This window comes from Lynx rufus, unplaced genomic scaffold (assembly GCF_022079265.1).
Source record: "Lynx rufus isolate CCGP_SWC_20201006 ecotype Redwood Valley unplaced genomic scaffold, mLynRuf1.p SCAF_7, whole genome shotgun sequence".
In the NCBI taxonomy this organism is placed as follows: domain Eukaryota; kingdom Metazoa; phylum Chordata; class Mammalia; order Carnivora; family Felidae; genus Lynx; species Lynx rufus.
Window position 1 is genome coordinate 46662819 of NW_025814889.1, and position 27907 is coordinate 46690725.

Sequence of the window (27907 nt, forward strand, 5' to 3'; positions counted from 1 at the left end):
CCATTCCGCGTGCAGTACTCCCGCCCACCCTCCCGTCCGGGCGGCTCTCCAGGGAGTCTGTAAACACACCCAGAGACTGTCATGGAGGGGGAGGAGGAGGCGGCGGCGGCAAAGGGAGGCGTTTTGGGCCGCCTCCAGGGTCCGCTCTGTCATTCCTGAACTGGTCCCTCGTCCCCGTGACTGTGGCCTCAGGGAAGCGAACTGTTAGGCGAGAGGAGGAGACAGTCAGAACCATATCCCCTTCTTCCCCCGGGGCGGGGGCCGGGCCCGGCCAGGCCGGCTGAGCCGGGAGAGGGGAGGGGGAGGGAGCGCCTGGCCAGGCCGGCCTGTCCGCCGAGATGGATGACAGTAAGGTAAGTCCTGTGGTTTGCACGCGCAGCTGCTGCCGCCGCCGCCGCCGCCGCCGCCGCCTGCTTGTCGCTAAGTGCTAGACTCGCCGCTGAACCTCAGCTTGGTAGCCTCGCCAACACCCGGGAAACACCTGCCTTAGACATCCCTGCGCCTCCAGTTGTTACCCCCTGTACCCAGCCAGAAATTCAGGGAACAGGGGGCTGTGTTTTTCCAGAAGGGGCCTGCTCCTCTGGAAATTTTTCACTCCCCGGACAAGCCTGTTTGTCAGCTTTTCCAGGTAGCGCAAACCCTAGTCCTTGACTTGCCTAGCGAGATAAGTGAAGAAACTACCGTGTTTTCTCTTTTTGCCTTCCCCGGCCCTCTCCCACACTTTCTCCGGTGTGGAGACCTTAATTAGGGCACCCTGAACCAGCCCTATTCCCCTTGAAGGTTCCCCTTTCTTCTCTCAGGCTCCCTTACTCAATGCCCCATTCATATAATCAGTTCACTCCCCCTATGAGCTATTTTCCTGTGGTTGGTTGGAACACTCTGCGAAGCTCCTGTTGCTATTCGTCCAGAATCTAACCTCCTCTAGAAAGCCTTCTCTAGGAAAAGTAGTGAATTCCTTCTTGGTAATGTATCTTAATATTCCACTTCCATCCGTCTTTTGCCATTAAAAAAAAAAAAATCACTTATCCCTATGATTCTAGCAGGCATTATTCATAATTGGGTAATTCACATAGTTTATGTATACCCTGTCTTTCTGTCTATCCACATTAGTGTTGTCCAGTTTTATTTCATGAAGATATAGGGATGGTCAGCTCATTACTCATCAGCTTACTGATGTTCTGGCATGTTTAAGAAATTGGACTTTTTTTTTTTTTAAGGACTCAGACTGCTAGACTTTGCCAGTCTTTGAAGTAGAAGTTACTCCTCTTTGCCTTTCAGAGGTCCTACTTTCCACAGGCTCTGGCATACTGCTCGTGCTAGCTTTTTCCTTTGTTTGGGTGCTCTTGTCCCCCTCCACTTAACCAGTAACACTTTGCTGCGGTCACATTTTTGTTTCACCCGTCCTTAGAATGAAAACACTTCTCGCTTCTCTGTGCTGTTTGTGTTAGTCTACATTATCGCCTCTTCCCGTTCTTGCAGAAGGCTCTGAGAAAAGTGATAAATGAAGGGAAAGCCCACTGCAGTACTCTGAAATTGAGACTCACCTAGAGAAACAGTTTGCTTGTGAAGTAGCAAACCCTAATAGGAAGTGATATTTCCAAGACAGAAAGAGGGAGTTCTGAAAGTTTTCCAGGAACATTAGAAAATGATTTTCCATAAAAGTCTTGCTAGCTTGACTGTTCAGTATTGATTTTGAAAGTAAATCTGAATACCGTATCCCTTCTCTTTTGTAGAAAATAATGTTACAGCTCTTTAAGGATGCTAAAATAACATTGTTCTTTAATTTCCTTAATTTGAGGCTCTCACAGTATATTCTACATAATTTTTAGTTTACTTTTCAGACCTTTGAAACATTTGATAACTTTCTCAAAGTCGTTGGTACTCTCAAATTAAGTCCCAAGAAAAATACATTGGATTTTGAGTTATTTGACTTGCCTATAAAATCACATAGGAGTTATTTCTAAAACTAGCAAACTGTGGTGGAGGGTATAAAATTGTATTGTTTTCCCTAAAAGAGTGAAGTTAAATTTGGGGGGTAGACTATCCATAATTTATTTCCTATAGGGTTCACAGGGAAGCAAAACAAACTCAGTTCTCATTCTTTTTAATTGATTGTTTTTATGAGAGTATTTAGAAACCAGCAGTTTCTTAAATCTTTAATGATCATGCAGAAGGAAATCCCTTCAGAGGTCTCTGGATGGATAGTGCCTCTGTAAATACACTACTTTCACTTTGAGTACATATCGTAGTTGTGGATGAGTAATATTTAAATGCCATGTACAGCAAGACTGGACCGCTCTTCCAGCAGTCAGGCAGTATGAAACAGCCCTTAAACAAGTCTTTGGCAGCTCCCAGGCCTGCCTTTCTCTGTGCTCTAGTTGTTACAGTCCTGCAAAATTGTATTTTCCTCCTAGCATATACATGTACTTACACACAAAACACATTTCCCCTCACATTATGTTTAAGTGATGGAGTCTCAGGTTCCCTTTTTTCCTGTATAAGGGAAGGTGAGAGTTGGGGCCTGGAATTGTGACAGGAGGGCAGAAAGGATGACAGACTGGCCAACAGCAAGGCCAGGGGAACGGGAAGAGGATGAAGTGGGCAGGAGCTGCAGTTCTAGAGAGACAGTATTTGAATGAGCAGGTCAGGAGAAGACGATGATGATGTGAGGACCTCCCTTTAAAAAGATTCTGTATTCTGAGTTGTTTTCATCAGTGGCAACAAGTGAGTGTGCCAGGAGCTCTCCACATTCTGCCATCCAGCTTTCTGGAGTCAGAGTAGGACAGATTTGAATGGGAGTGCAGCTTTGCCTTTCAACCGACTATCAGTGTGCCTGACACAGCATAGAGTACTTGTTAATAGTGACTGAAGGAAGTGGGGGCAGAGTGTCATTAAGGAGATTGCCCTGACATACCTGGGCTTTGTTAATCCATGTGCTCTATTGAGCCAACCACCCAGAGTATATAGACAATGGCAAATAGCAAAAAGAAAGCAAGAGATAGATTGGGCATCTAAAAGTGGGGGCTTGGGAAAGTGTTAAGTAGCAGAGATCGAACACTGACTGAGTAGATCTCTACTAAGCTAGTTGGGAAGGAAAAATCTTGGCTAATTAACCTTTCTGAGCTTCCATTTTATTTGTTAAATGGCAATACCTTTTTCACAGGCTTTGCTGAGGATTAGAGGTACTACATTATCATAAAGCATTGAATACAGAGTCTGACATATAGTAAGCACAAAAAATGTTATCATTACCAAGGAGCGACTTCCTTGGTAGTTGACACAGTGCAGTAGGTACCTGAGATGCTCATTTTAGCAATTCTTAATTGCACGCTGTTGCATAACATTTGGAGCCATGTTTATATTTATACCTACACTACCCTTTGCTCCTAACTATGCCCCCAATGGGAAAGGGCAATGGGATGGGGCTTCAAATGAACTTAAACTCTGCATTTAACTGTCAGATTGTGAGAAAGATAGTCTCCTGAGCCCACCTGCATGTCTACTAGTAAAAAGTGCTTGTTTTTATGAAAGCTTCCTCCTGATCTGCTGCATTCAATTACAAAGAAAATTAACGTATGTTATTTTCAGAGGCTTTGATCATAGAAGGTTCTTACTTTTTATTTTACATTTGACTTCTATGTTTATTGAATGAATGACTAATATAAATTGAAATATCCTAGACTAGATATGTTCCTGCCTCAGACTAAGCTGGTAATAGACTACCATATTATATTGCCTGACAGTTTAGGGCACCAAGCTTCAGTTGAGTGACTGACAAGAGAGTGGGTCAGACACTGGCCACAATATGCTAATATGGATACTGTTCTCCTTCGTTCTTCCTGTCTACCTGTATTACACACGATTTTCTACAAATGAGTTTTCTTACACCTTCCTTACCTCTTAGGTAAGAAGACAAGGTCTTCTGTTCCATTCAGTTCTGAGTAGTGTTGGTTCTCACAAAAATTTTAACTTGGCCAAAGAATCTCTTTGACATTCCTGGACCTGTCCTTTGGCCCCTGAAGTCCCTCCTATTGACCCTTTATCCATCTTTTGCTACAGTTGGAACCACCTTCCTTGAGCAATGCCACAAAACTCAGACATTCTCTGCTTTTTCTTCCGGCCTCTTCATCAGTGCTTTCCACGAGACTAAAACAGAAGAGCCAGCTCCTCTACTAAACAAATCTCTGACAGATTTAATGTACCTTCCTTTCCTCTCTAGGCTGCCTGCGTATATTTTTTTAAGATTTAAAAAAAAAATGTTTAAGTTTATTTATTTTGAGAGACAGAGGCAGAGAGAGAAAGAGTGCACGAGCAGGGGAGGGACAGAGAGGGAGAGAGAGAGAATCCCAAGCAGGCTCTGCACTGTCAGCACAGAGCCCCATGTGGGGCTCAAATTCAGGAACCATGAGATCACGACCTGAGCTGAAATCAAGAGTCGGATGCTTAAACAACTGAGCCACCCAGGCACCCCTATACTGCCTGTATATTTTAACTAAGGTACCTCAAAGATGGTTTAACCCTAAGGAGCAATTTTAATACTACAGAAACCAGCTGAAATCTAAGTTTACATATCCTTATTTAGAACAATTCACTCTCCTAAGGTTTTCAGAAAAGTCCATTTATTCATTAATTCATTAAATATTTGTTGGACACATAATATGTAAAGGCATTGTGCTAGACAGAGACACAAAAGTGATAACGTTTATAACTGTTCTTGGAAACTTACATTTCAGTGGGCTAAGCAGACATAAAGAAAAATAATTACAATATAGTGAGGTAAAAAATAAGGGCAATAGAGGTAAAGTGCTTTTGGAGCGGTAAGAGTAGATGCCTGTACTAAATAAAGCATATTGCACTGAATAAGTACTATGGTAGAAGTTAGAGCAGGAATTAAAAAATTCTCAGTAAAAGGTCAGATAGTAATTATTTGCTGGCCATGTGGTCTCTGGTGCAGTTACTCAGCTCTGCCATTTTAGCACAGAAGTAACCATAGGCAGATTTAATGACTGGGTGTGGCTGTGTTCTAATAAAACTTTATTTACCAAAACAGTCAATAGGCTGGGCTTTGCTTTCCATCAGGGCTGTCGTTTGCTGACTCCTAAGCTAGAGCATAAAGCATAAGTAAAGGTGTAGGCAGAGATAAGGTTGGAAAAATAATCTGGGGCCAGATCATGATATGCCTGGCAAGTTAAGCTAACATATTTTGGTCAGTATTTTTTCAAAATGTGGAATAAAGAAACACCTGCTGACCCAGGATCTTGGGAATAGGGCGTGGGAATCTGAATTTTAATTAGGCTCGCCAGTTGACTGGCTCATATGCTTGCCAAAGTTTGAAAACCAAGGCTATAGATGTTGGGGAGCCATCAAAGGATTTTAAAGCGGAGGTGACAATATCAGATTTGTGTTTTTAAAGGAAAAAATGCTAATGTCTATATGGAGAATGGATTAGGGTAAAGATGTAGGAACCAGCATAAGACTAGAGGCAGAGGGTCCGATTAGGGAAGAACATGGATTTTGGCATATAACCAAAGACCAGATCTCATTTCTACCACTTTCAAGCTGTTATGATTTTGAACAGATTATTTAATCTGTTCCAAACTGAATTTCTTCACTGGATGGATTAATAAAACTTTAATGAATTATTGTGAGAATTAAATGTAATAACAGTTGACCTTTGGGGCACCTGACTAGCTCAGTTGGTAGAGTATGTGACTCTTGATCTTGGGGCTGTGAGTTGAAGCCCCACCGTTGGGCGTAAAGCTTACTTAAAAAATGAACAGTTGACCCTTAAGCAACATAGGTTTAAACTGCCCAGATCTACTTACACGTGGATTTTTAGAAAATAAATATAGTACTGTAAATATATTTTCTCTTCCTTATGATTTTCTTAACATTTTCTTTTCTCTAGCTTTATTGTAAGATTACAATATGTAATACATATGACATACAAAATGTGTGTTAATTGACTATGTTATTGAGAAGGTTTCCAGTCAACAGTAGTCTAGTAATAGTTAAGTTTTGCAGGGTAGTGAAAGTTACAGGTGGTTTTTTGACTGTTCGGAAGTTGGCACCCATCACCTTTGCATTGTTGAAGAGTCAGCTGTATATATGTGAGCCCATATCAGAAGAACTTAGTACATCACGGGTTCTCAGTAAATGCTAGTCCTTTCTGGCCCCTCATCAGTTTAGATTGCTCGTAAGAAAGGCCTGAGCTGAAGACCATATTGAGGCTATTGTAATTTGGGTTGTGGTTGATGTAGCATGCATAAAATCCTTCAAGGATGAAGGATGTGGACAGAAGAGAGAGCTAAAAAGACAGAACCCTGGACTAGAATGATCAGAAGAGGCTGAGGAACAGAACTCCGCAAAATAAAGAGGGTTAGTGATCCAGGAGAACCGGAAAAAAAAGGGGGAAGGCAGTTCTGCCATGTATCTAAGGGAAGAGAAAATTTTAAAGAGGGGACTTTAATATGAGATGCCACAAAAAAAGTCAAACAGCAAAGGGGGGGTTGGGGAGGAGTATCCGTTCTATTTGGAAAATAGGGGATTATTTATGATCCTAGCAAGAGAATTTTCCCTGGAGTGATAGGGTAGAAGCGAAAATGTAGCGGTTGAGAAAGAGGTGGGCGGGGAAGCAAAGACAGTTAGGTATAGACCCGCTCCTAGTGAGTCAGTTTGTAACAGTTTCAGGCATTGCTGAAATCTATGTAGTATTATATTTAGCTTCAAACAGGCATAGGTGTTGGGAGAGGAGAGGCAGGAGTTAACTCTCAGTTCAGAGAGGCCTACTTTATCTTCTTTCTCCTTCCGTTGACTAGAAAAACTGGCAGAAAGGTTAGCAGCAGGAAGATGTGATTAGACCTTTGTTTCTGAAGATCTGGTAAATAAAAGGCCTAACTCACAGCTGTGAAGGAAGTTACGGGAGTCTTAACACCAAATGAAAATGCAGCTACCTGTTTTTTCTTTAAAGTGGTGAAGAGCAGTAGCTGGGTACATTCCTATCTATCTTATTGTTCTTTAATCAGTTGGAGATAACTTTTCACTTTATGTTTTAAAAAGAGTGAAGTGAACCCCCTTGCTATTTTTTGTCTTTAGCTGGGGCTGTTGCTGCCACTTCATGTACATGCAATAATCCTCTTAGACTTAACAGCTTGAAACTTTTATGAGTTGCCTTAAGAATTAGAGCGTTAGGATGTAAATAAGTGCAAAAAGGGTGGTAAAATGGTTAAGAGTTCTTCATTGGTTTTTCAGATTTTATATCCCTTATGAGGGAGCTTTTTTTTTCTTTTTCTTTCTCTTTTTCTTTTTCTTTTTTTTATAGCTTCTATACGTTGGCAGTCCTGATAATGACACCAATTTAAGTCAGTTTTGAATAGTCCTAATTTTTCTTTGCATTTATTCGTTCAATTATCAGTCTTTTAATAAATGCCTCTTAAATTTAGCCTGTCTCAGGGCTGGATACAGTGGAGATTGGGAAAGCAGAAAACACAGCTTTTGTGCCCGAGCAGCTCACGTTACCTGGAGGAGATAGAACTTAAATCTGTGAGGCCACTAAAAAACAAACAAACAAAAAGCAATATAACATATAAATTCAGTGTGTTCAGTATATGTTCCAGACATTTGGAGAAGAAAAATGACATATGGGAAGACGGTGATTGTCAGGGAGAGCTTCAGAGAAAGAAGGCTAGAGCTGATCCCCTAACCAAAGAAAGCATAACATTTGCCATTCTGGATGGTAGAGAGGTGGAGGGAACATTTGGAGAAATGGTGATATTGAATAGATGGGAATGGAGGGGATGAGGCAAGGTCCTAAGGAGGCATGACTAGATATGATTCCCCTTTGGGGAATAATGAAAGAGAAGATTGCCTTGGTTAGCAGGAGCCTGGATATAGTGGGCTGACTAGTGGCCCCTGAAAAGAAATATCTGTGTCCTAATCCCTGGAGCCTGTGAATATCACCTTATATGGTAAAAGTGAATATTACCTTATGGGGTGGGGGGTGGGGGGGAGTGTGATTAAATTAATGGTTTTGAGAGGAAGAATTTATCCTGGATTATCTGTGTGGGGCCTAAATCCAATGACAGGTGTCCTCATAAGAGTAAGGCTGAGAGAGATTTGGCAGACAGATATGGAGGCGGTGTGACCACAGAGGCAGAGATTGGATTGACGTGGCCACAAATGAGGGCATGCTGATAGTTCCTAGAAGCTGGAAGAGACAAGGATGGATTCTCCCCTGTGCTCTCCAGAAGTAGTGCCATCCTTCCAGACTCTGGCCTGCAGAACAGACAGAAAGAATACATTTCTATTGCTTTCATCACCACCAAGTTTGCGGTAATTGTTAGAGCAGCCACAGGAAAGTGATATACTGGATATAGTGACCTAGTAAGCAGTGCTGAGTCAGAGGTCTTCTCTTGAGCTGGAGAGTGACATGGCCAAAGGGAGTTTGTTCTTTCTGTAATGATCAGATACTGCGTTTTTACAATGAAGGAAAATACACCGTTATTTTAATAAACTGAAAAGAAAGGTTAATTTGGTAGCTCTTTGCAGGATGGATTAACTAGGAAGGTGGGAGTGGAAAAGGAGAGATGGTAGGGAGCCCTACTGAGAACTTATTGTGATAATCTGTGAGTAGAGCTCTGACTAATATAGGCAGTAGGAGGAGAGAAGAAGAGCTAACTCAGATTTTATAAAGGAATAGATTGGCATGACTTCAGTTGGTGGGTATGGAGAGCCACAATAGTAGAGGGAGATTTCAAGGAAGCATAAAATGAGAAAGTTTGTTAGTTAACCTCCTCACCACCACCCTCCATCAAGTGCCTAATGCCACAGTGAGCTGGAGTAAATGAAAGATATATGGCATTAATAGAGCAGTGCCTATAAAGCACCTGTCAGTTTTCGAGCCTTTGCAGGGCATGATGTGATCAAGTTAATGAGTCCTACCATGAAATCTGGAGGGGAATAGTTATGCTTATGATAGTGAGTTACCTTGTGACAAGTTGCTATGATGCAAATCATGGGTCTTAGGTCCTAGACCCTGCTCTGACACTGAAATTCTCTGAACTAAAATGTTGCCATCTATAAAACAAAAGAGATCACTGTGCATATCTGTGTGTGGGTATGTGTGTGTATACATGTATCCTTCTACCACCATCACTCCTGTATATCCTGATATCCTGTCTTTTATTATGTTATTGCTTTTTTCATGTCTTCTGCGCCTTATGAGTCTATATACATTACAGTTTAGGACCCTATGTTCTTATATCAATATTCCTGGAGTTTCACAGAATTTGGGGACATGGCAGGTGTTCAGTAAATGGTTGTTGAATAGAGGAAATAATTTTCCCCTCTTTACTTGAAGAAGATGGCTTTTCCCTCACTGAAATGGTGTGAAATAACATGAGATAACAGGTAGAGTGCCTCACTCAAGGCCTTGTCCATGGTGAGTGCTCTCTTCCTGCATACTCCAGTTTGGCCTTGAGTTTAAGTGTTTGTTGTTAGCTCCTAAAAAGCTAGAAGTAAAATGATCCAAGAATCTTTGGAATAGGGTTTAATCTGGACACTGGAGCCTTCCTAATAAGAACCCTTGGAGAGCATGCAGCTCCTCTTTCTACAAAAGTTAAACCTGTTGACTGGGAAGCCTGTGCCATCCACACTCAGGCCTTTGCAGGCTAAGTTCTATTTTTTCTCTGTAATGGTTAAATTTAGAATTATCAGGAACTCCTTCTTGGCTAGATCCAGTCGTTGTATGTTAATTCTCAGCCTTTTTAAGCTCCAAAATTAGAACCCTTATGCTTGACCCCTCCCCTCTGTAATATTCTTTCTTCTCATAAGCTTGTGTCTCTATGCCACATTGATTCTTCCTTTTCTATTATTCTTTCTGCTTTTTAAGGTTCACGCATTTTTTTAATAACAGCTGTCTTTTTAAGATAATGCCTTTATTGAAAAATAATTCACATACCATAAAATTCATCCTTTTAAAGGGTACAATTCTGTGATTTTTATTAGTACAGTTGACGCTTGAACAACATGGGTTTGAACATGTGGGCTCACTTACATGCAGATTTGTTTTTTATAAATACAGTGCCATGCTATAAATGTATTTTCCTTATGATTTTCTTTTTTTTAATTAAAAAAAAAAGTTTAATGTTTATTTTTTGAGAGAAAGAGAGACCGAGCATGAGTGGGGGAGGGGGAGAGAGAGAGGGAGACACAGAATCTGAAGCAGGCTCCAGGCTCTGAGCTGTCAGCACAGAGCCTGATGCGGGGCTCGAACCTATGAACCTTGAGATCGTGACCTGAGCTGAAGTCACATGCTTAACCGACTAAGCCATCCTCGTGATTTTGTTAATAATATTTTCTTTTCTTTAGCTTACTTTATTGTAATAATACAGTATACGATACATATAATATACAAAATATGTATTAACTATCTTATTAGTAAGGCTTCCAGTTATCAGTAGGCTATTAAGAGTTAGGTTTTGTGTGGAACTGTGACTGCTTGGGGATCAGTGTTCCTAACCCTTGCATTGTTCAAGGGCCAACCGTACATTCACAGAGTTGTGCAATGGTTACTGCTATCTTCCCAGAACATTTTCATTACCTTAAAAAGAAACCCTTGTAAACAAACTGTGGTATATCCATGTAATGTAATATTGTGTTTTTTTTAATTTTTTTTTTAATGTTTATTTTTGAGAAGAGAGAGACAGAGCATGAGCAGGGGAGGAGAGAGAAAGAGGGAGACACAGAATCAGAAACAGGCTCCAGCCTCTGAGCTGTCAGCACAGAGCCCAACGTGGGGCTCAGACTCACAGACTGTGAGATCATGACCTGAGCCGAAGTTGGACACCCCACCGACTGAGCCACCCAGGCACCCCAGTAACGTTATTAAGCAATAAAAAGAACTGAACTATTAAACCACAAAAAGGCATGGTGGAACTTACCTGCATATTGCTAAGTGAAAGAGGCCAGTTTAAAAAGGCTGTCTACCATGTGATTCCAACTATATAACATTATGGAAAACGCAAAACTATAAAGGTAGTAAAAAGATAAATGGTTGCCAGCATTTTGGAGGAAGGAAGAAGGGGTGGGACATGGGATTTTTAGGGCAGTGAAAATATTCTGTATGATACTTTATTGCAGATACATGATATGTGCATTTGTCAAATCAAGAGAGCCATACAACACAGAGTGATGTAGACTATGGATTTATTAATAACATATCAACGTTAGTTCATCAGTTATAGTGAATGTACTACACTAATGCAAGATTTTTTTTTAATTTAATGTTTATTTTTGAGAGAGGGAGAGGGAGTGGGGGAAGGGTGGGGGAGTACTGAGGATCTGAAGCAGGCTCTGTGCTGACAGCAGAGATCCATCCCAATGTGGGACTTGAACTCACAAACCACGAGATCATGAGCTGAGCCGAAGTTGGACACTCAACCAACTGAGCCACCCAGGCACCCCCTACAAGATGTTAATAATAGGGGACGCTGGGGGATGCCTGGATGGCTGAGTCGGTTAAGCGTCTGGCTTTGGCTCAGGTCATGATTTCACAGTTCATGGTTCGAGCCCCACATAGGGATCTGTGCTGACAGCTCTGAGCCTGGAGCCTGCTTCAGATTCTGTGTCTCCCTCTCTCTCTGCCCTTCCCCTGCTCATGCCCTGTCTCTGTCTGTCTCTCTGTCTCTCTCAAAAAAATAATGATAGGGGACACTGGGAGAGTGGAGAAAGAGGAGATATGTGAGAACTCTCTACTTTCTGCTTAATTTTTTGTAAACCTAAAACAGCTCTGAAAAGCAAACTATGTTAATTTAAAAAAGAACAAAAGAAACACTTTAGCAGTCGTTCCTCATTCTCTCCTCCCCTGCCCTAAGCAATTACTAATCTACTTTTTATCTCTTATCGATTTGCCTTTTGTGGACATTTTAGCTCCATGGAATCACACAGTATGAGGCCATTTGTGTTTGGTTTCTCTCACTTGGCATAATGTTTCCAGTGTTCATCTGTGTTGAACCATGTACTTCATTCCTTTTTATGTCTGAATAATGAATGTTCCATTGTATGGACACACCACATTTTGTTATACACTCATCAGTTGATGGACATTTGGGTTGTTTCCACTTTTTTAAAAGCTATCATGAAAAACGGTACTATGAACATGCATTGTACAAATTCTTATGTGGTCATATGTTTTCATCTTTTGGGGGGATATACCTAGGAGCAGAACTGCTGGGTCATATGGTAATTCTAGGTTTAATATTTTGGGGAACATGCAAATGGTTTTCCAAGGTGGCTACTATTTTATATTCCCACCAGCAATGTATAAGGGTTCCATTTCTCCACATCTCCACATGTTATTGGCTGTTTTTTATCATATAACCATTCTTGTGGGTATAAAGAGGTATCTCTTGGCCTTGATTCACATTTCCCAAATGACTAATGATGTTGAATGTTTTTCATATGTTTATTGGTCATTTATATGTCTTCTTTCGAGAAATGTCTATTCAAATACTTTGCCTACACTTTAATTGGACAGTTTATCTTTTTGTTGAATTGTAGGTGTTCTTTGTATATTCTGGATACAAATACCTTATCATACGTATGACTTACAATTATTTTCTCCCATTCTATGTGTTGACCTTATTGGTGTTCTTTGAAGCATAAAAAAAATTTTTTTTAATGTTTATTTATTTTTGAGAGACAGCATGAGTGGGTGAGGGGCAGAGAGAGGGAGACACAGAATCTGAAGCAGGCTCCAGGCTCTGAGCTAACAGCACAGAGCCTGACGTGGGGCATGAACATGCCAACTGTGAAATCATGACCTGAACCAAAGTCGGATGCTTAACCAACTGAGCCACCCAGGTGCCCCTGAAGCACAAAATTTTTAATTTTGAAGTCCAATTTTTTTCTTTTGTTGAGTATGCTTGTGGTGTCATATCTAAGAAACTGTGGCCTAATCCAAGGTCACAAGATTTATCTCTATGTTTTCCTTTAAGAGTTATTGTGGCTCTTACATTTAGGCCTTTGTTCTATTTTGAGTTAATTTTTGTATATGGCATGTTGTAGGAGTCCAACTTAATTCTTTTTGCTTGCAGATATTCAGTTGTCCCAGCACCATTTATTGAAAAGACTGTTCTTTTCCCGTTTCTCTATTGTTGTGGCACCTTACTGAAAATCAGTTGACCATAAATCTAAGGTTTATTTCCAGATTCTCAATTCTTTTTCATTTGATATGTGTGTCTACCCTTGTGCCAGTACCACATTATCTTGATTATTGTAGCTTTCTAATAAATTTTGAAATCAGTAAGTCAAGCCCTCCACCTTTTTGTTTTTTAAAATTGTTTGGCTATTTGGGGTCCCTCTATTACCATATAATTTTTAAAATTATCTTGTCAATTTATGCAAAAAGGCAGCTGGTATTTTTTAAAGTAATCTCTACACCCACTATGGGGATCAAACTCATGACCCCAAGATCAAGAGTCAAATGTTCTACCAACTGAACCAGCCAGGCAACCCCACCTGGGATTTTGTTGAATTTGCAGATCAATTTGGGGGAATATTGTCATCTTAACAATATTAAGTCTTTCAATCTATGAATATGGAATGTCTTTCTTTTTATTAGATCTTTAGTTTCTTATAATGATGTTTTGTGGTTTTCAGTGCATACGGTTTGCAGGGTTTTTTTTTGTTAAATTATTGCTAAGTCATTCTATGAGGCCAATATTATAGCATGTATCAAAACCAGAGATACCATAAGAAAACTATAGACCAATATGTTCTCTGAATATAGATGCAAATACCCTCAATAAAATGCTGTTCCTTTTTTAAATGTTTATTTAGAGAGCAAGCAGGGGAGGGGCAGAGAGAGAAGGAGAGATAAATCTCAAGTAGACTCCGCACTGTTTGTATAGAGCCCAACTTGACCTGGGGCTTGATCTCACAAACCGTGAGATCATGACCTGAGTCGAAATCAAGAGTCAGATGCTTAACTGACTGAGCCTCTCAGGTGCTCCTAAAATGTTGTTCTAAATGGTATGTTTTTATGCTATTCTCAATGAATGTCTTTATGATTTCATTTCAGATTGTTCATTGTTCAGAGCTAATTTTTGTTTATAGATCTTGTCTCTTGCAACCTTGCTCAACTCATTTATCAGCACTAATAGTTTTTTGTGGATTCCTTAGGATTTTCTACATACAAGATCATATCATCCTCAAGTAAAAGTAGTTTTACTTTTTCCCTTCCAGTATGAATGACTTTTCTTTCTTTTTCTTGCCTAATTGCTGTGGCTAGATCCTCTAATACAATACAGTGTTGAATAGAAGTAATGAGAGAAGGCAAGGTCCTTGTCTTTTTCCTGATCTTTGGGGGAAAGCTTTCAATATTTTACCTTTAAGTGTGATATTAGCTGTGGGTGTTTCATAGATACCCTCTATCAGGTTGAAGAAGTTCCCTTTATTCAGTTTGTTGAGTGGTTTTGTTTTTTTTTTTTTTTTTTTTTATCATATGAGGGTGTTAGATTTTGTCAGGTGCTTTTTCTGAGTCTTTTGAGAAGAAAATGTAACTTTGGCCCTTTCTTTCTTTTGAGATGATCTATTATTACAGTATTTGATTTTTGGGTTGTTACACCTACCTTTATTCCTGTGATAAGTTGCACATAGCTATGGTGTAAATCCTCTTTATATGTTGTTAGATTCAATCTGCTAGCATTTTGTTGAGGATATTTGCATCTATATTCGGAAAACATATTGGTCTGTAGTTTTCTTATGATATCTTTGGTTTTGATATCAAGCTAATAATGGCTTCATAGAATGAATTGGGACATATTGTTTTCTCTTCTGTTTTTTGGAAGAGTTTATACAAACTTAGTGTTAATTCTTTAAATGTTTAGTAGAATTCACCAGTGAAGTGACTTGGACTTTTCTTTGTGGGAATTTGTTGTTGTTGTTACTAATTCAATCTCTTTATTTGTTATAGGTCTATTCAGATTTTCTATTTTATCTTGAGTCAGTTTTGCTACTTTGTGTCTTTCTAGAAATTTGTCCATTTCTTCTAGGTTATCTTGTTTTTGGCATATAATTTTTCATAGTATCTCATGTAACCATTTCTATTTCTGTAAAGTTGATAGGGATGATGTCTCTTTCAGTCTTTTTTTTTTTTAACCCAGTCTTTTTATTTTTAAGTTTATTTATTTTGAGAGAAAGAGTATAAGCACAAGCAGCAGAGGGGAGGAGAAAGGGCGAGAGAAAGAATCCCAAGCAAGCTCCACACTAACAGCACGGAGCCCAGCACAGGGCTTGAATCCCACGACCCCAAGATCATGACCCGAGCCGAAATCGAGTCGGATGCCTGAGCCACCCAGGCGCCCCTCATCTTGACTTTAGTATTTTGAATGTTTTCTCTTGGCCAGTCTAGCCAAAGGTTTGTTGATTTTGTTGATTTTTTTGAAACTTTTGGTTTCATTGATTTTCTCTATTGTTTTACCAACCTCTATTTTATTTATGTCTGCTTTGATACTTGTTATTTCCTTCCATCAGCTTGCTTGGGATTTAATTTGTTCTTCATTTTCGAGTTTCTTAAGGTGGAAAATTAGGTTATTGATTTCAAATCTTCTTTTTAGTTTAAGCATTTACAGCTCCCTCTGAGCACTGCTTTAGCTGCATCTCATAAAGTTTTGGTATGTTGTGTTTTCTTTTCATTTCAACGTAGTTTTCTAATTTCCCTTGTGATCTCTTCTTTGACCCATTAGTTACTTAGGAATGTCTTTTGTCTTTTTATCTGCCATATTTATTAGATAGTTATTGCTGTGTACTAAGAATTATATGACAGTCCCTGGTGCTTACTTTCTAAAAATCAGAACATCCAGTTTTAGCTTGTCTCAATGGAGAAAGTGTTTATAAAAAAACAGGTAGTTAACAGAAAAGTAGGACCTTCACTCTTACTTGCTTATAATAAACAGACTTGAACATTTTAAACATAATAATGAAGACAGATGTGGTATTGCAAAAGCCCTAGTGAAATCTAGCATCTCTACTATTTTACCTTTGTGTAATAAATTCTCTGGAGAGTAAGGAAAAAATCAATGGCTGGCAAGTTTCTTTATATGAGAGCTAGGGAGACAGACTTTCTGAGTGTTTCCCTTGGGGCTTCCTATTTCCAGCTCACAAATGTGTTTGGGGGAGGAAAAAGAAGTAAAATGGGTAATGGATAAAGAGGTTCCACTGTTTTAAAGACAGCTATTTATATTTTCATGTGGCTCTATGTCAATAGAAATAAGACTAGAATAGAAAAAGCTAAATGTTATATTATTTTCATAGTTTTCTTTGGAGTTTGTGTTGGTGCATAAAAATCAGTACTTTTACTTAGCAACATTAATGTGCTTCCTCACAGAAGAGATAGGAGAGCAAAGGGACAATATGGTTGTCACTGAGTTTGTGAAAATTTAATGAAAATTGGTAAGAATGATTTTTGGCCAGAGATATTTAAGGAATTTGTGAGACTGATTTCAGTTTTAGTTTCTGGTTCCTTTCACTAACTTCTCCTAAGCTTCCCCTAATCATTATGGCTTATGAATATATGCAGTTCAGTTGTTAAGGCAAGTAGTCTACTAACCCACATTGGTATAATACCTTTTTCTTTACCTGGTGCTTTTATACTTAAGACTTACAGTAATCCTGCAACGTACCTCTCTTGAAAACTGGTATACTAATCAGATTTTAGCTGACACCAAAAGCTAAAAATTCAGTCTACCATTGAGGAAAAATTAAACATATGGTTTTAACGTAATTTTATAGGAGGTGACATAAAATACAGGAACCCTGGATTCATTTACTCTGCTTTCTAATTTAAAAAAAGGTAGTGAAATAATTTTACTATCATGAAAACTAAACAAAAGGATATAACTTTTGTTTGATTTTTATGACCGTGCTCAGTTTGTTTCAAAAATCATTGAAGTCTCTTAAGTACACTGTGTCCTCTTGCTGGCTTCTCAAAGGCAGCCTTTCCTGAATTAATTAAAAACAGCAATATTCGAGGTATTAGATTACAGTGTTGTATGATTGACGATTCACTTTACTACATAAAGAATAGATATGATTATCATTTATGTCTCTGTAGACTCGAGTTTATGCTGTAAATATATTGCTTTTTAAAAACTGTAGCAATAGCAAATATACTTTGTTTTAATGTAGGATGATTTCAAAATATTTTATTAAAATTGTGCAGTTTCCTGAGGTGTATATTATTATGTTGGAATAAAAACATGGTGTATAATATAAAAAGCTTAAAAGATCTGTTTTTGAAAAGTTGAAACTAATTTGGGAATACTGAAGCAGCTAGCTTTACAAGAGTGGTGGAAAAGAAAGTTTTTTCCCCAGAGTCTTAGAGAATTCAGTCTCATTTCAGAGCTGCCTTATAAAATGCTTGATGCAGTGGTTGGCCATCATGTTATATGACACAGGGTCCAGTCAATGTGGTTCATTCATATTTACAGTTTGGCTTTCAACCTAACCATTATACTTAGTAATGATCTGATCTTTATAGGGTATTGGGCATTGTTCATGTGTGATATTAATAGTGATTGCAACAAACAAGCAAATGAGAGTTTTTATACCCACATGAATATTGAGTTTGAGTTTTGTTACTGGGAATGCTTCTACTTTTTTTTTTTTAAGAGTTTTTTTTTTTTTTCTTAAGTTCATTTATTTTGAGAGAGAGAGAGAGAGAGAAAACGAGCAGGGGAGGGGCAAAGAGAGGGAGACAGAATCCGAAGCAGGTTCTAGGCTCCATGCTGTCAGCACAGAGCCCAACGCAGGGCTTGAACTCATGAACTGTGAGATCATGACCCAAACCGAAGTCAGATGCTTAACCAACTGAGCCACCCAGGCGCCCCTACTTTATTTCAATGATTTGTCAGTATTTGAGTTTTGCATCTTCTCTTTTATAATTGCCTTTAAAGCCTCAGCAGTATTCCTCAGCAGTATTCCTTTCAGAATACTGAAGTTATGTCATTTTTATTTTCTGAGGGTAGTTTTCAGAAAGAACTAGACATAATTCAGAATTTTGTCAGATAAAGTAGATAATCTGAGGCCGACTCGACTGTATTGTAGCTTGTAAGAAACTAGCTCTAAAAGCACTTTCCCAAAAAGCTTGTTCTTTGGAATAAATGTAACCCCTTTCAAGGTAATTGCTTTAAAGAAAATTTATTTGATGTACAAGTTCAGGTTCGTGTATTTAAAAAATCATCACATTTACCTCATAGTTACATCTTGTGTAAGAACTTGGGGAGGTTCCAAAGCTAAACAATGAAGAAGATTAAATTACTTTGCTAGTCACCAAAAAATTGTGCCTGTGCAGGTAAATGAATAGAGTTATTGAAAAGATGTCTTATGACCAGTGGGAGCAAGTTGAAATCTCCTGAGACAGTCTAAGGTTATAATTATAGGCTTCTAAAATCAGGAGAGAATTATCCTGAAGATGTCAGGGACTTCTGTGTGTTCCTTTGGGCTCATCAATGTTGAAGAGGGAATTCATAGCCAAATTTCTTAGGATACATTTATATATATATATATATATATATGAAATGTATATATATATATATATATATATATATGAAATGTATATATATATATGAAATGTATATATATATACGCACACACAATTTTTGTACAAATTTTATGTTTTTTTTTAACTATAAACATTTAGAAATAATAAAAAATATAGACGAGAGAAAGCTGTCAAAGAAATCCGCATTGAATTTTTAATAAACATCCTTTCTTCTATGTGTTTTATAAGGTTGAGATTACACTGAACTTAAAATTTTTAAATCTTTTTTTTTAATGTTTATTTATTTTTGAGAGAGAGAGAGACAGAGCGTGAATGGGGGAGGAGCAGGGAGAGAGAGAGAGAGAGAGAGAGAGAGAGAGAGAGAGAACCTGAAGCAGGCTCCAGGCTCTGAGCTGTCAGCACAGAGCCCGACGTGGGGCTCGAACTCTCAAACTGTGAGATCATGACCCAAGCCGAAGTCAGATGCTTAACCGACTGAGCCATCCAGGCACCCCTATAATTTTAAATATTGATTTTTCTACCTATTATTTTCACAAGTCAGAAATTCTTTGTGAACACAATATTCAGTGGCCATCTTTTAGATTGTAGCATCTAGCCATACATGGTTCATAAAATTTACTGTTAAACTGGGGCGCCTGGGTGGCGCAGTCGGTTAAGCGTCCGACTTCAGCCAGGTCACGATCTCGCGGTCCGTGAGTTCGAGCCCCGCGTCGGGCTCTGGGCTGATGGCTCAGAGCCTGGAGCCTGCTTCCGATTCTGTGTCTCCCTCTCTCTCTGCGCCTCCCCCGTTCATGCTCTGTCTCTCTCTGTCCCAAAAATAAATAAACGTTGAAAAAAAAAATTAAAAAAAAAAATTTACTGTTAAATGACTTAAAGTTTATCATTGAAGAAATAATGAAAACTTACAGAATTTCTTCTCTCACACTCATAGTATTAGAAGTATCAGAAAGAAAACAATAACATGAAGCAAAGACTCATGAGGCATGTCATGGGATTATGCTTTCTTAGTTTCATAGGCTTCATTTATTATTTGTAAATGTTTTCCTTGCTAATGTGCAGCCATAGTCACTTTCCTAGAAACAGAACTGAGAGAAAAAAACCATTTCTTCTCTCTCTTGGCGAAGGTGGTTGGAGGTAAAGTTAAGAAGCCCGGCAAACGTGGTCGGAAGCCAGCCAAAATTGACTTGAAGGCAAAACTTGAGAGGAGCCGGCAGAGTGCAAGAGAATGCCGGGCCAGGAAAAAACTAAGATACCAGTATTTGGAAGAGTTGGTATCCAGTCGAGAAAGAGCCATATGTGCCCTCAGAGAGGAACTGGAAATGGTAAGAAAGTCTGCCAGTAAACACCTGAAAAAATCAACCTAAGCTTAGTAGTCAAAGAAATATATATTAAAATATGAAGGTACCAATTTTCACGTATGTGTTTGACAAATATGGGAAAGAGTATTAGTGTGTTAGCCAAGACGTAAGCAAGGAAGCAGTTTTGCATAGTAGCTTGTGGGAGCAGAATGTGACTGACTATTTCACTGAGGGATTGTTTTTGAAGGAAAAAAATGGAAAATAACACAAATGTACAATAATAGGGGATTAGTTAAATTATACTGCATTCATAAATTGGACTACTTTGCAGGCAGTAAAAATCACAATGCACATGTATATTTACTAATGTAGAAAGGCATTTACAATATATTGCTAAGTGGAAAAAGCAATATAACAATATGTAACAATATGCATAGTATATATACCATTTGTGTTTCAGCATATTGATTTATTTATTTGTCATGTTTTGGTCATTTATTCATCCAGACTTTGGGTGGTGGCTGTAGAAATGTAAAAGAGAATAGAAATCTCACTATAAGCTCAGGGGAGGAGGTGACAGGTTGGAGACAAGAGAGAATACTACTATGATCATCACAAAACTAGGACCTCAGCATTTTAAATGGTAAGAAAATAAGGTTGGGGTCTGAAGAGAGTTCAGATAAACACTATTGAATAGATTTAAAAATACATATATTGAATTTGACTCCTGCTGCAAGTTATTTCTTACCTTTTGCAGTGGAAGCTACTTGAGGGCATGATCTTTGAACTGACTGATCTTTGTATACGTCAAAGTCCATACTACACAGTCTGGCAGAAAGCAGATGTTTAGTGAATGTTTATGAAAGAGAAGGGAAATTATAAAATTATTTATTTTAGGAGTAGAAATGATAATGTGACAGCAAAAAGAGATGAATTCTAATTAGTGGCACACTGGGAAGAGAGAATCTTTTAACCAGAGGAGCCTTCTTTTTTTTTTTTTTAAGTTTATTTACTTTGAGAGCAAGAGAGTGTAAGCAGCAGAGGGGCAGAGAGAGCAGAATTCCAAGGCTTCACACACAGCACAGAGCCCAATGCAGGGCTTAAACCCACAAAACAGCCAGATCATGACTTGAGCCGAAATCAAGAGTTGGATGCTCAACCGACTGAGCCACTCAGGCACCTCCCCAGAAGGGCCTTCTTAATCTGAGCACTACCCACAGTTTATCACTAGAAGATTCAGCAGCAGTTTCCTACCCTCTTCTGAAAGATGGCAGGCCTCATACATGTCCTAGGTTATAAACAGGAAATACAGTGGAGGGATAGGATTCCCACCAGCCAGTGTGACCTCTAGTTATGGGAGTTTTTCTGTCTGGGATTTCCACCCCTGGTTCCTGAACTCTGACTAGTAAAATTTTACTTAAATATATTTTACATGTTTCAGTACAAGCAGTGGTGCATGGCAATGGACCAAGGAAAAATCCCTTCTGAAATAAAGGCCCTACTCACTGGAGAAGAGCAGAGCAAATCTCAGCAGAACTCAAGCAGGCACATGAAAGCTGGGAAGACAGATGCTAATAGCAATTCCTGTGAGTACCATGAGTGGGAGAGTTTATATTTAGAGGAGCGTTTTAAGGTAGGGTTTCCATTGACCACTTTCCTTATGTCATTAAATAAAATGTTGATGTCATTTGTAATATACTAATAAGCAAGTGAAATGGTGTTAGATTCTAAATATTGAGATGAATTTTACATGGGCTCGATGAACAGCAACTGAAAAATGTATGGAAAATTTTTAAAGTAAACTTAGTCCATAAATGGGAGTATACATTCTAGTTATTGTTCATAAGAATTTTATTTGTATTTTGATTTACAGCCTAAAGAATCCTTTCACTTATATTTATCTTATGTTTTTCCTCCAATAATTGTGTTAAGGAATTACACTTTTTATTTTGTAGATGAAGAAATAGCAGAGGGGTTGGTTAAGACGCCCAGGGTCACACAGCTATAATGGGAAGAACCTGTCTTCACCTAGTCCAGGCTGTATCTAGTACAGGAGCCCATCATTGCAGGGGTTTTTTTTTCATTATGGTGAAATTCATATGAAATTCATAAAATTAACCATTTTAAAGTAATAATTCAGAGGCATTTAGTACAATCAGTGTTGTACAACCACCACTTCTATCTAGTTACAAAACATTTTATCACCCCAGAAGAAAACCCTGAACTCATTAGGTAGTTACTTATTCTTACTCCCTCCCTCCAGCCCTTGGCAACTTGTCTCTATGGATTTACCTATTCTGGATAGTTCATACAAATGGAAACATACAATATGTGACTTTTTGTGTCTGGCTGTTTTCACCTAGTATATTTTCAAGGTTCATCCACACTGTAGCATATATTAGTACTTTATTCCATGTTATGGCTGTATAATGTTCTGCTAGGTATGTGTACCACAATTTATTTGTTCATTCATCTGTTGATGCTTGTTTCTCCCGAACAGTATGATATGAAACATGAGTGTACAAGTGTTTTCAATTCTTTTGGTTATATACCTAGAAGTGGAATTGCTGAGTCTTCTGGTAATTTTATATTTAACTTTTAAGGGAACCACAAATTGTTCTCCACAGTGGCTGATATATTTTGCGTTCCCACCAGCAGCATATGAAGCTTCCCATTTCTGTACATCTTGCTAACTCTTTTTATTTTCCCTTATTTAAAAAAAATTTATTTTTAAGCAATCTCTACACCCAAATGGGGCTTGAACTCACAACCCCGAGATCAAAAGTCGCATGCTCCACTGACTGAGCCAGCTAGGTGCCCTTCTATTTTTAAAAACTATAGCCTTCCATCCTAGGATGTGAAGTAGTATCTGATTGTGGTTTTGATTGGCATTTCCCTAAAGACTAATGATGTTGAGCATCTCTTCATATGCTTGTTGGCCATTTGTATATCTTCTTTGAAGGAATGTCTAAGTCCCTTGCCCAAGTTTTAATTGAGTTGTTTTTCATTTTGTTGTTGAGTTGTAGGAGTTTATATTTTTCCCAGATTCTAGACCTTATCCCATTCTATAGGTTGTTTTTTTCAAATTCTTTTTTTTTTTTTTTTAAGTTTATTTATGTTGAGAGAGAGAATCCCAAGCAGGCTCTGCACTGTCAGCACAGAGCCTGATGCAGGGCTCACTCTCACAAACCATGAGATCATGACCTGAGCCAAAATTAAAAGTCAGACGCTTAACTGACTGAGCCACCCAGGCGCCCCTTCTCACATTCTTGATAGTGTCCTTTGGTGCACAAAACATTTAAATTTTGATGAAGTCCAGTTTATCTATTTTTTCTTTTGTTGTTCATGCTTTGGGTGTCATATGTTAACAATCCATTGTCAAATCCAAGGTCATGAAGAACCTTACCCCTATGTTTTCTTCTAAGAGTTTTATGGTTTTAGCTCTTATATTTTAGGTCACTGATCCATTTTGAGTTAATTTTTCTATATGGTATGAGTTAGAGGTCCAACTTAATTCTTTTGCATGTGAATATCCAATTGTTCCAGGACCATTTGTTGAAGACACTGTAAAGACTTTATAATGAAGATGTCATGGATTGGTTTCTTTATCATTGTGATTGCTTTGGGAGCACTTGAAACAGTTATAAGAAAATGCTGTAAATTTTTTATCTTTTAAAATATTTTTGTAAAAGCGAACGGTTTGGTTTTTGATAGCTTTTATTACATGAGGTAACATTTGTTTTAATCTAAATTGAATTAATGAAAAAAAGCCAAATCAGCTCAATTTTCTTGCAATCTGTATTTTTAAAAAGCCTTTCTGTAGATCCTAAACATTTATACATTTTAAATTCTGTACATTTAAATACATTCTGTAGATCCAAAAAATTTATACATTTTAAAACAGATTAAACAAACTTCATTGACTTACAAACATTCTTACATTGGTAACTATGATTTATTTTTTAGGGTGAAGATTATATAAAATGATGAGTAGCTGATTGAAGCCAATATTCTGATTCCTATGGAGGATGAATGGGCAAGATTGTACTTCTTGGCTCCATTTACTACCTACTGCTCAGTAGTCATCTCTGTAAATCTGCAGTTTCTACCAAAATGTGTGATCATAGATCCCAAAGGATTTTGCTTTAACTTTCAACACTTAGAAAATTTATAAACATTCAGACCTGTTCTGGTTGGTATTGCCACCGGTGGCAGTTAACATGTTGTAATGCTTGAAAACACAGGAGTAGAGAGAAGTGGGTGAAGATTGTATTTTTGCACCTTAACTCCACATTGCTTTATTGGTTAATTTATATTCTTTCCATGTATTTCATGTCATTGTATGTGTATGTATGTTTAGGTGTCACCTTCTTTTATGTTTTTGACTGCCCTACAAAGAGAAACCAAATGGGCTGATTATTAAGTTCTCAGCCTTAATGGACCTAATCTTATTTGTTTATATTTACTTGAGTAATGTTTATTTTCTGCATGAACCATGATTTCTCCTGTGAGCCATTCCAGCATAAGCTGTGAATATGTATTAACAAATATATACAGTTCTATTTTTATAATCCATAATGATATGCCTGTTTTGAATAATGTACGTGTTCACAAAATCCATCAGGAAAGCCCTCAAGACAGCCTCTATTTAAAACTTTCGTTGCTGTCTTCTCGAACTATATTTATAAAAGTTTGCTAGGGCCTAATCCATACTTGGAGAATAATTAGTCAAATTTTCTTTTTAAGCAAGAAGTAACCCTTTAGGCATTTCATCAGCATACACCATCTTGACAACTTAGAGAATGTATGTATGTATGTGTTTCTATTGTATGTCTATATATGTATGTGGGGAGGGTAGGAGTGAATGTTCACACACATTTCCTTGTGTAGTCAACTAACTCGGACACTTTTTCTAAAGAAAATAGGATGAAATTAGCTGCTGAGATCGAGTTTCTGCCTCAAGAGATCTGGAACAAAATGAGGGAGAAATTGCTAGTAGATCTAATGGCTGTAGGCATAACCAGAACACTTAGTTTCTCCCCTGACATGAGCTTTGTGATGAATGTGTTCTGAGCCAGGAAGAAACACACTGTGGGTGTGCCTCTGGTTCGGCCCTGACCATGTCTACATTCTGGAATGAAGCACTGAGCTAGAGTTGTCACAGCACCACGGCCAGATGGCCTGGTGGGAGCACAGAACGGCAGAGTAGTTCTTTTCAGCTCCGGTTACAGCTACATTGACCTTCTTCCTGACTACCCAACAGAGCAATGGCTGAGGAATCAAGCTCATAATATTTTACATGCAAATAGACTAGGTATCTTTCAGTTTCCCCAGTGAGACACCTTATCACTCTTTCTTCTCTGTCCCATAGTTAAATCAGGAATTGTGTTCTCTGTTGCTGCTAAATTATAATTGTTCTTTGCTCTACCGAGGCAAATATTTGGCTTCTACACAGTATGTTTTCTTACGAAATGGCAGTTTAAGAGGAGGCATCATACTCCAGACTGAGGTGGAACAAGAGATGGACCACATAGTTTCAGATTACAAGGTACTCTCCCCTCTTCTCTTAGGCCATGTTTCAATAAAGTGCTTCCCCTTAGCCTACGTTCCTGAAGATCTCTTGTGTGTAGGTTGCAAACTCAGATCTAGTCTAGTCCTGTGTGACTACTGATATACCACTAGCCCAACCTGTTGGGTCTCTCTGTGTTTTGGAGGACTGGGGGTTTAAGAGTATTTAATGTCTTTCTAGGATCACAAATATAGATAGATTGAGGATAGTTAATATCCAGACCTTCAGAGTTTAAGTGTTTTAAATATAGTGTTCAGATTGTAATGGGTATGGTTTTGCCATCTGGTCTACTCAAATGTATATTTTTATTTTGCAAAACAACCCAAGATTTACTACGTGTTGCTTTTTGTTCAGTACCTTTTGAATTCCCCAGAAGAGTTGTTTTCAAAGCAAACATTCCAAAATGAATGTGGCTCTTCAATGGAATGTCTCCATTGTGCTTGAAGTATTTCTTCTCTGGTTGTAATTTTAAAGTACAGGGTCATTTGAGCTACCCTCTGTCCCCACCCCCAGTATCTTTACAAGAGCAGTGACTTTGTCCTCAGGTAGAGGATGTGTAATTTTGGATGAAAGTAAATTACAACTTCTATAAAGTTTATTCCTAAACCTATCTTTTTGGTATTTTAAAGTAGATCATACCAAGACAAAGTTTCTTGGTCTTAAAAAGGAATGTTTTGATTGCTTTGGGTGTTGTGCTGGCTGCACGCTTTGGCCACTTGAAGCATGTTAATAAATGTCACTGATTAAAACAGCTGGAGCATTTCTTTTCCCATTCCAGTTAGGAAGCAGCAATACTGAAATCCTAGCATCTCTCACTTTCTGTAATGACAACATACAGGCTGAGAGAGAACAGAAGAGGGGGAGAGAATCACTGAGCTCGGTCCCTCTGGATCAGCGCTGTTCTTTTTGCTCCCTGAGTAAAAAGAGTAATGTTGTTGTTGTTGTTCCCAAAGAAAGGAAGGTAAGGGGAAAGTATATATTTGTGTATTTAGACCAGTCATATTCTGTCATTAACTTAGCACGGACCTGCCATATATTAGAGCAACTGAATATAAGATGGAATAAGTTTGGCCAGGTCACGTTTTAGGAGATAGTTGATGTTCTTAAATTTTTTTTTCTATTTCGTCTAAAACCTGTCTGTTGTATCTAAATCAGAATCTGTCTTACTGCAGCAAATTCATATCACTGTTTTTCAGCTACTTGACAGTATTTATCAGCATCACCATTTAGCATTTTATTTCATCATCTTTGAATTATGATAGAGTTGATTTGGCTCATTACAAAAAGCATAGGTTTAAACTGGATTTACTTTTAGTTCAAACAAAGGCAAAGAAATTTAAAACATCAATGCTATATTTCACAAGAAATCAGTTGCATATTATCAATTACATATTTAGTTTTGAAAGAGAGGAAGATTATTAATCCATGTGGTATTGGGGGGCATTGAGGGTATTTTCTTTCTCTGAAGAGCATTGTACAATTATATTTTTATGAAAAATAAAATATCTTCACCAGAGAAATCTCAAGTGGTCTGTTTCGCAATACTGAAATATGTTTGTGTGAGCACAGAACAGTAAAAAGAGTGAGATTTAGGCAGAAGCACTGGTCTTGGATTCATTTTTCGAGTCACCTTGAATTCTTTGATCTCTCGGCCTGTTTTCCTCATCTATAAAAAGGGGGGGAGGGTAACTTTCACAGAGTAACTGGCAGGGTAAATAGGAGATATGAGAAACTGCTTCTTATGTAGTAAAGACCTATATTAAATTTAAAATATTAGCATATGCCTGCATTTGACTATTGTAAGGATTTAAATCATGGAAGATAAATATATTTAATGAGCTGGAATTTAAACATGTAGGGTTGTAGGTATCACATTTCTGAAGTCTTTTAAGCTTTATCACTATGTCTATCCCTGGAATGGTGTAGTTGGAAGGCATTTTTAGCAATAATAGCCTTCGATTAATTAAACTAATTTTTTTTTTCAACGTTTATTTATTTTTGGGACAGAGAGAGACAGAGCATGAACGGGGGAGGGGCAGAGAGAGAGGGAGACACAGAATTGGAAACAGGCTCCAGGCTCTGAGCCATCAGCCCAGAGCCTGACGCGGGGCTCGAACTCACGGACCGCGAGATCGTGACCTGGCTGAAGTCGGACGCTTAACCGACTGCGCCACCCAGGCGCCCCTAATTAAACTAATTTTAAGAACAATTAGTGTTCCAACTAGTAATAATCCTATAATCTGCATAAAGCAGGTTTTCAGACTGCTAGGTAACTTAGTTCTCTTTTCCCTTATTCCATCCATTTTACTTAACTATAGAGTAGTCCTGAGTCACAGCCAAGGCTGCCATGTAAGGTTGGGCTGATTGTGCACTGCACAAAGGCACCCAGTTGAGGAGGTGAATGGATCTAAAATCTAGCTCACATTTCCTACAACAGGCCATGTGCAGAGGAAAGGGCACCTGCTATCTGCTCACCAG

At 38.4% G+C, this 27907-nt stretch overlaps 1 protein-coding gene across 1 annotated transcript; it reads left to right on the plus strand.

The window, feature by feature from the left end:
* Positions 1 to 54: 54 nt before the first annotated feature.
* CREBL2 (cAMP responsive element binding protein like 2) lies at positions 55 to 26945 on the plus strand. Its single transcript, XM_047065357.1, has 4 exons — positions 55 to 353; positions 19687 to 19884; positions 21302 to 21446; positions 23827 to 26945. Exons 1-4 carry the CDS (start codon positions 339 to 341, stop codon positions 23829 to 23831), a joined length of 363 nt encoding a protein of 120 aa, XP_046921313.1. The 5' UTR covers positions 55 to 338; the 3' UTR covers positions 23832 to 26945.
* Positions 26946 to 27907: the final 962 nt, after the last annotated feature.

Coding starts and splice junctions, on each gene's coding strand:
- CREBL2 (XM_047065357.1), top strand. Junction 19,885..21,301: donor TCAGAGAGGAACTGGAAATG/GTAAGAAAGTCT, acceptor TACATGTTTCAG/TACAAGCAGTGGTGCATGGC.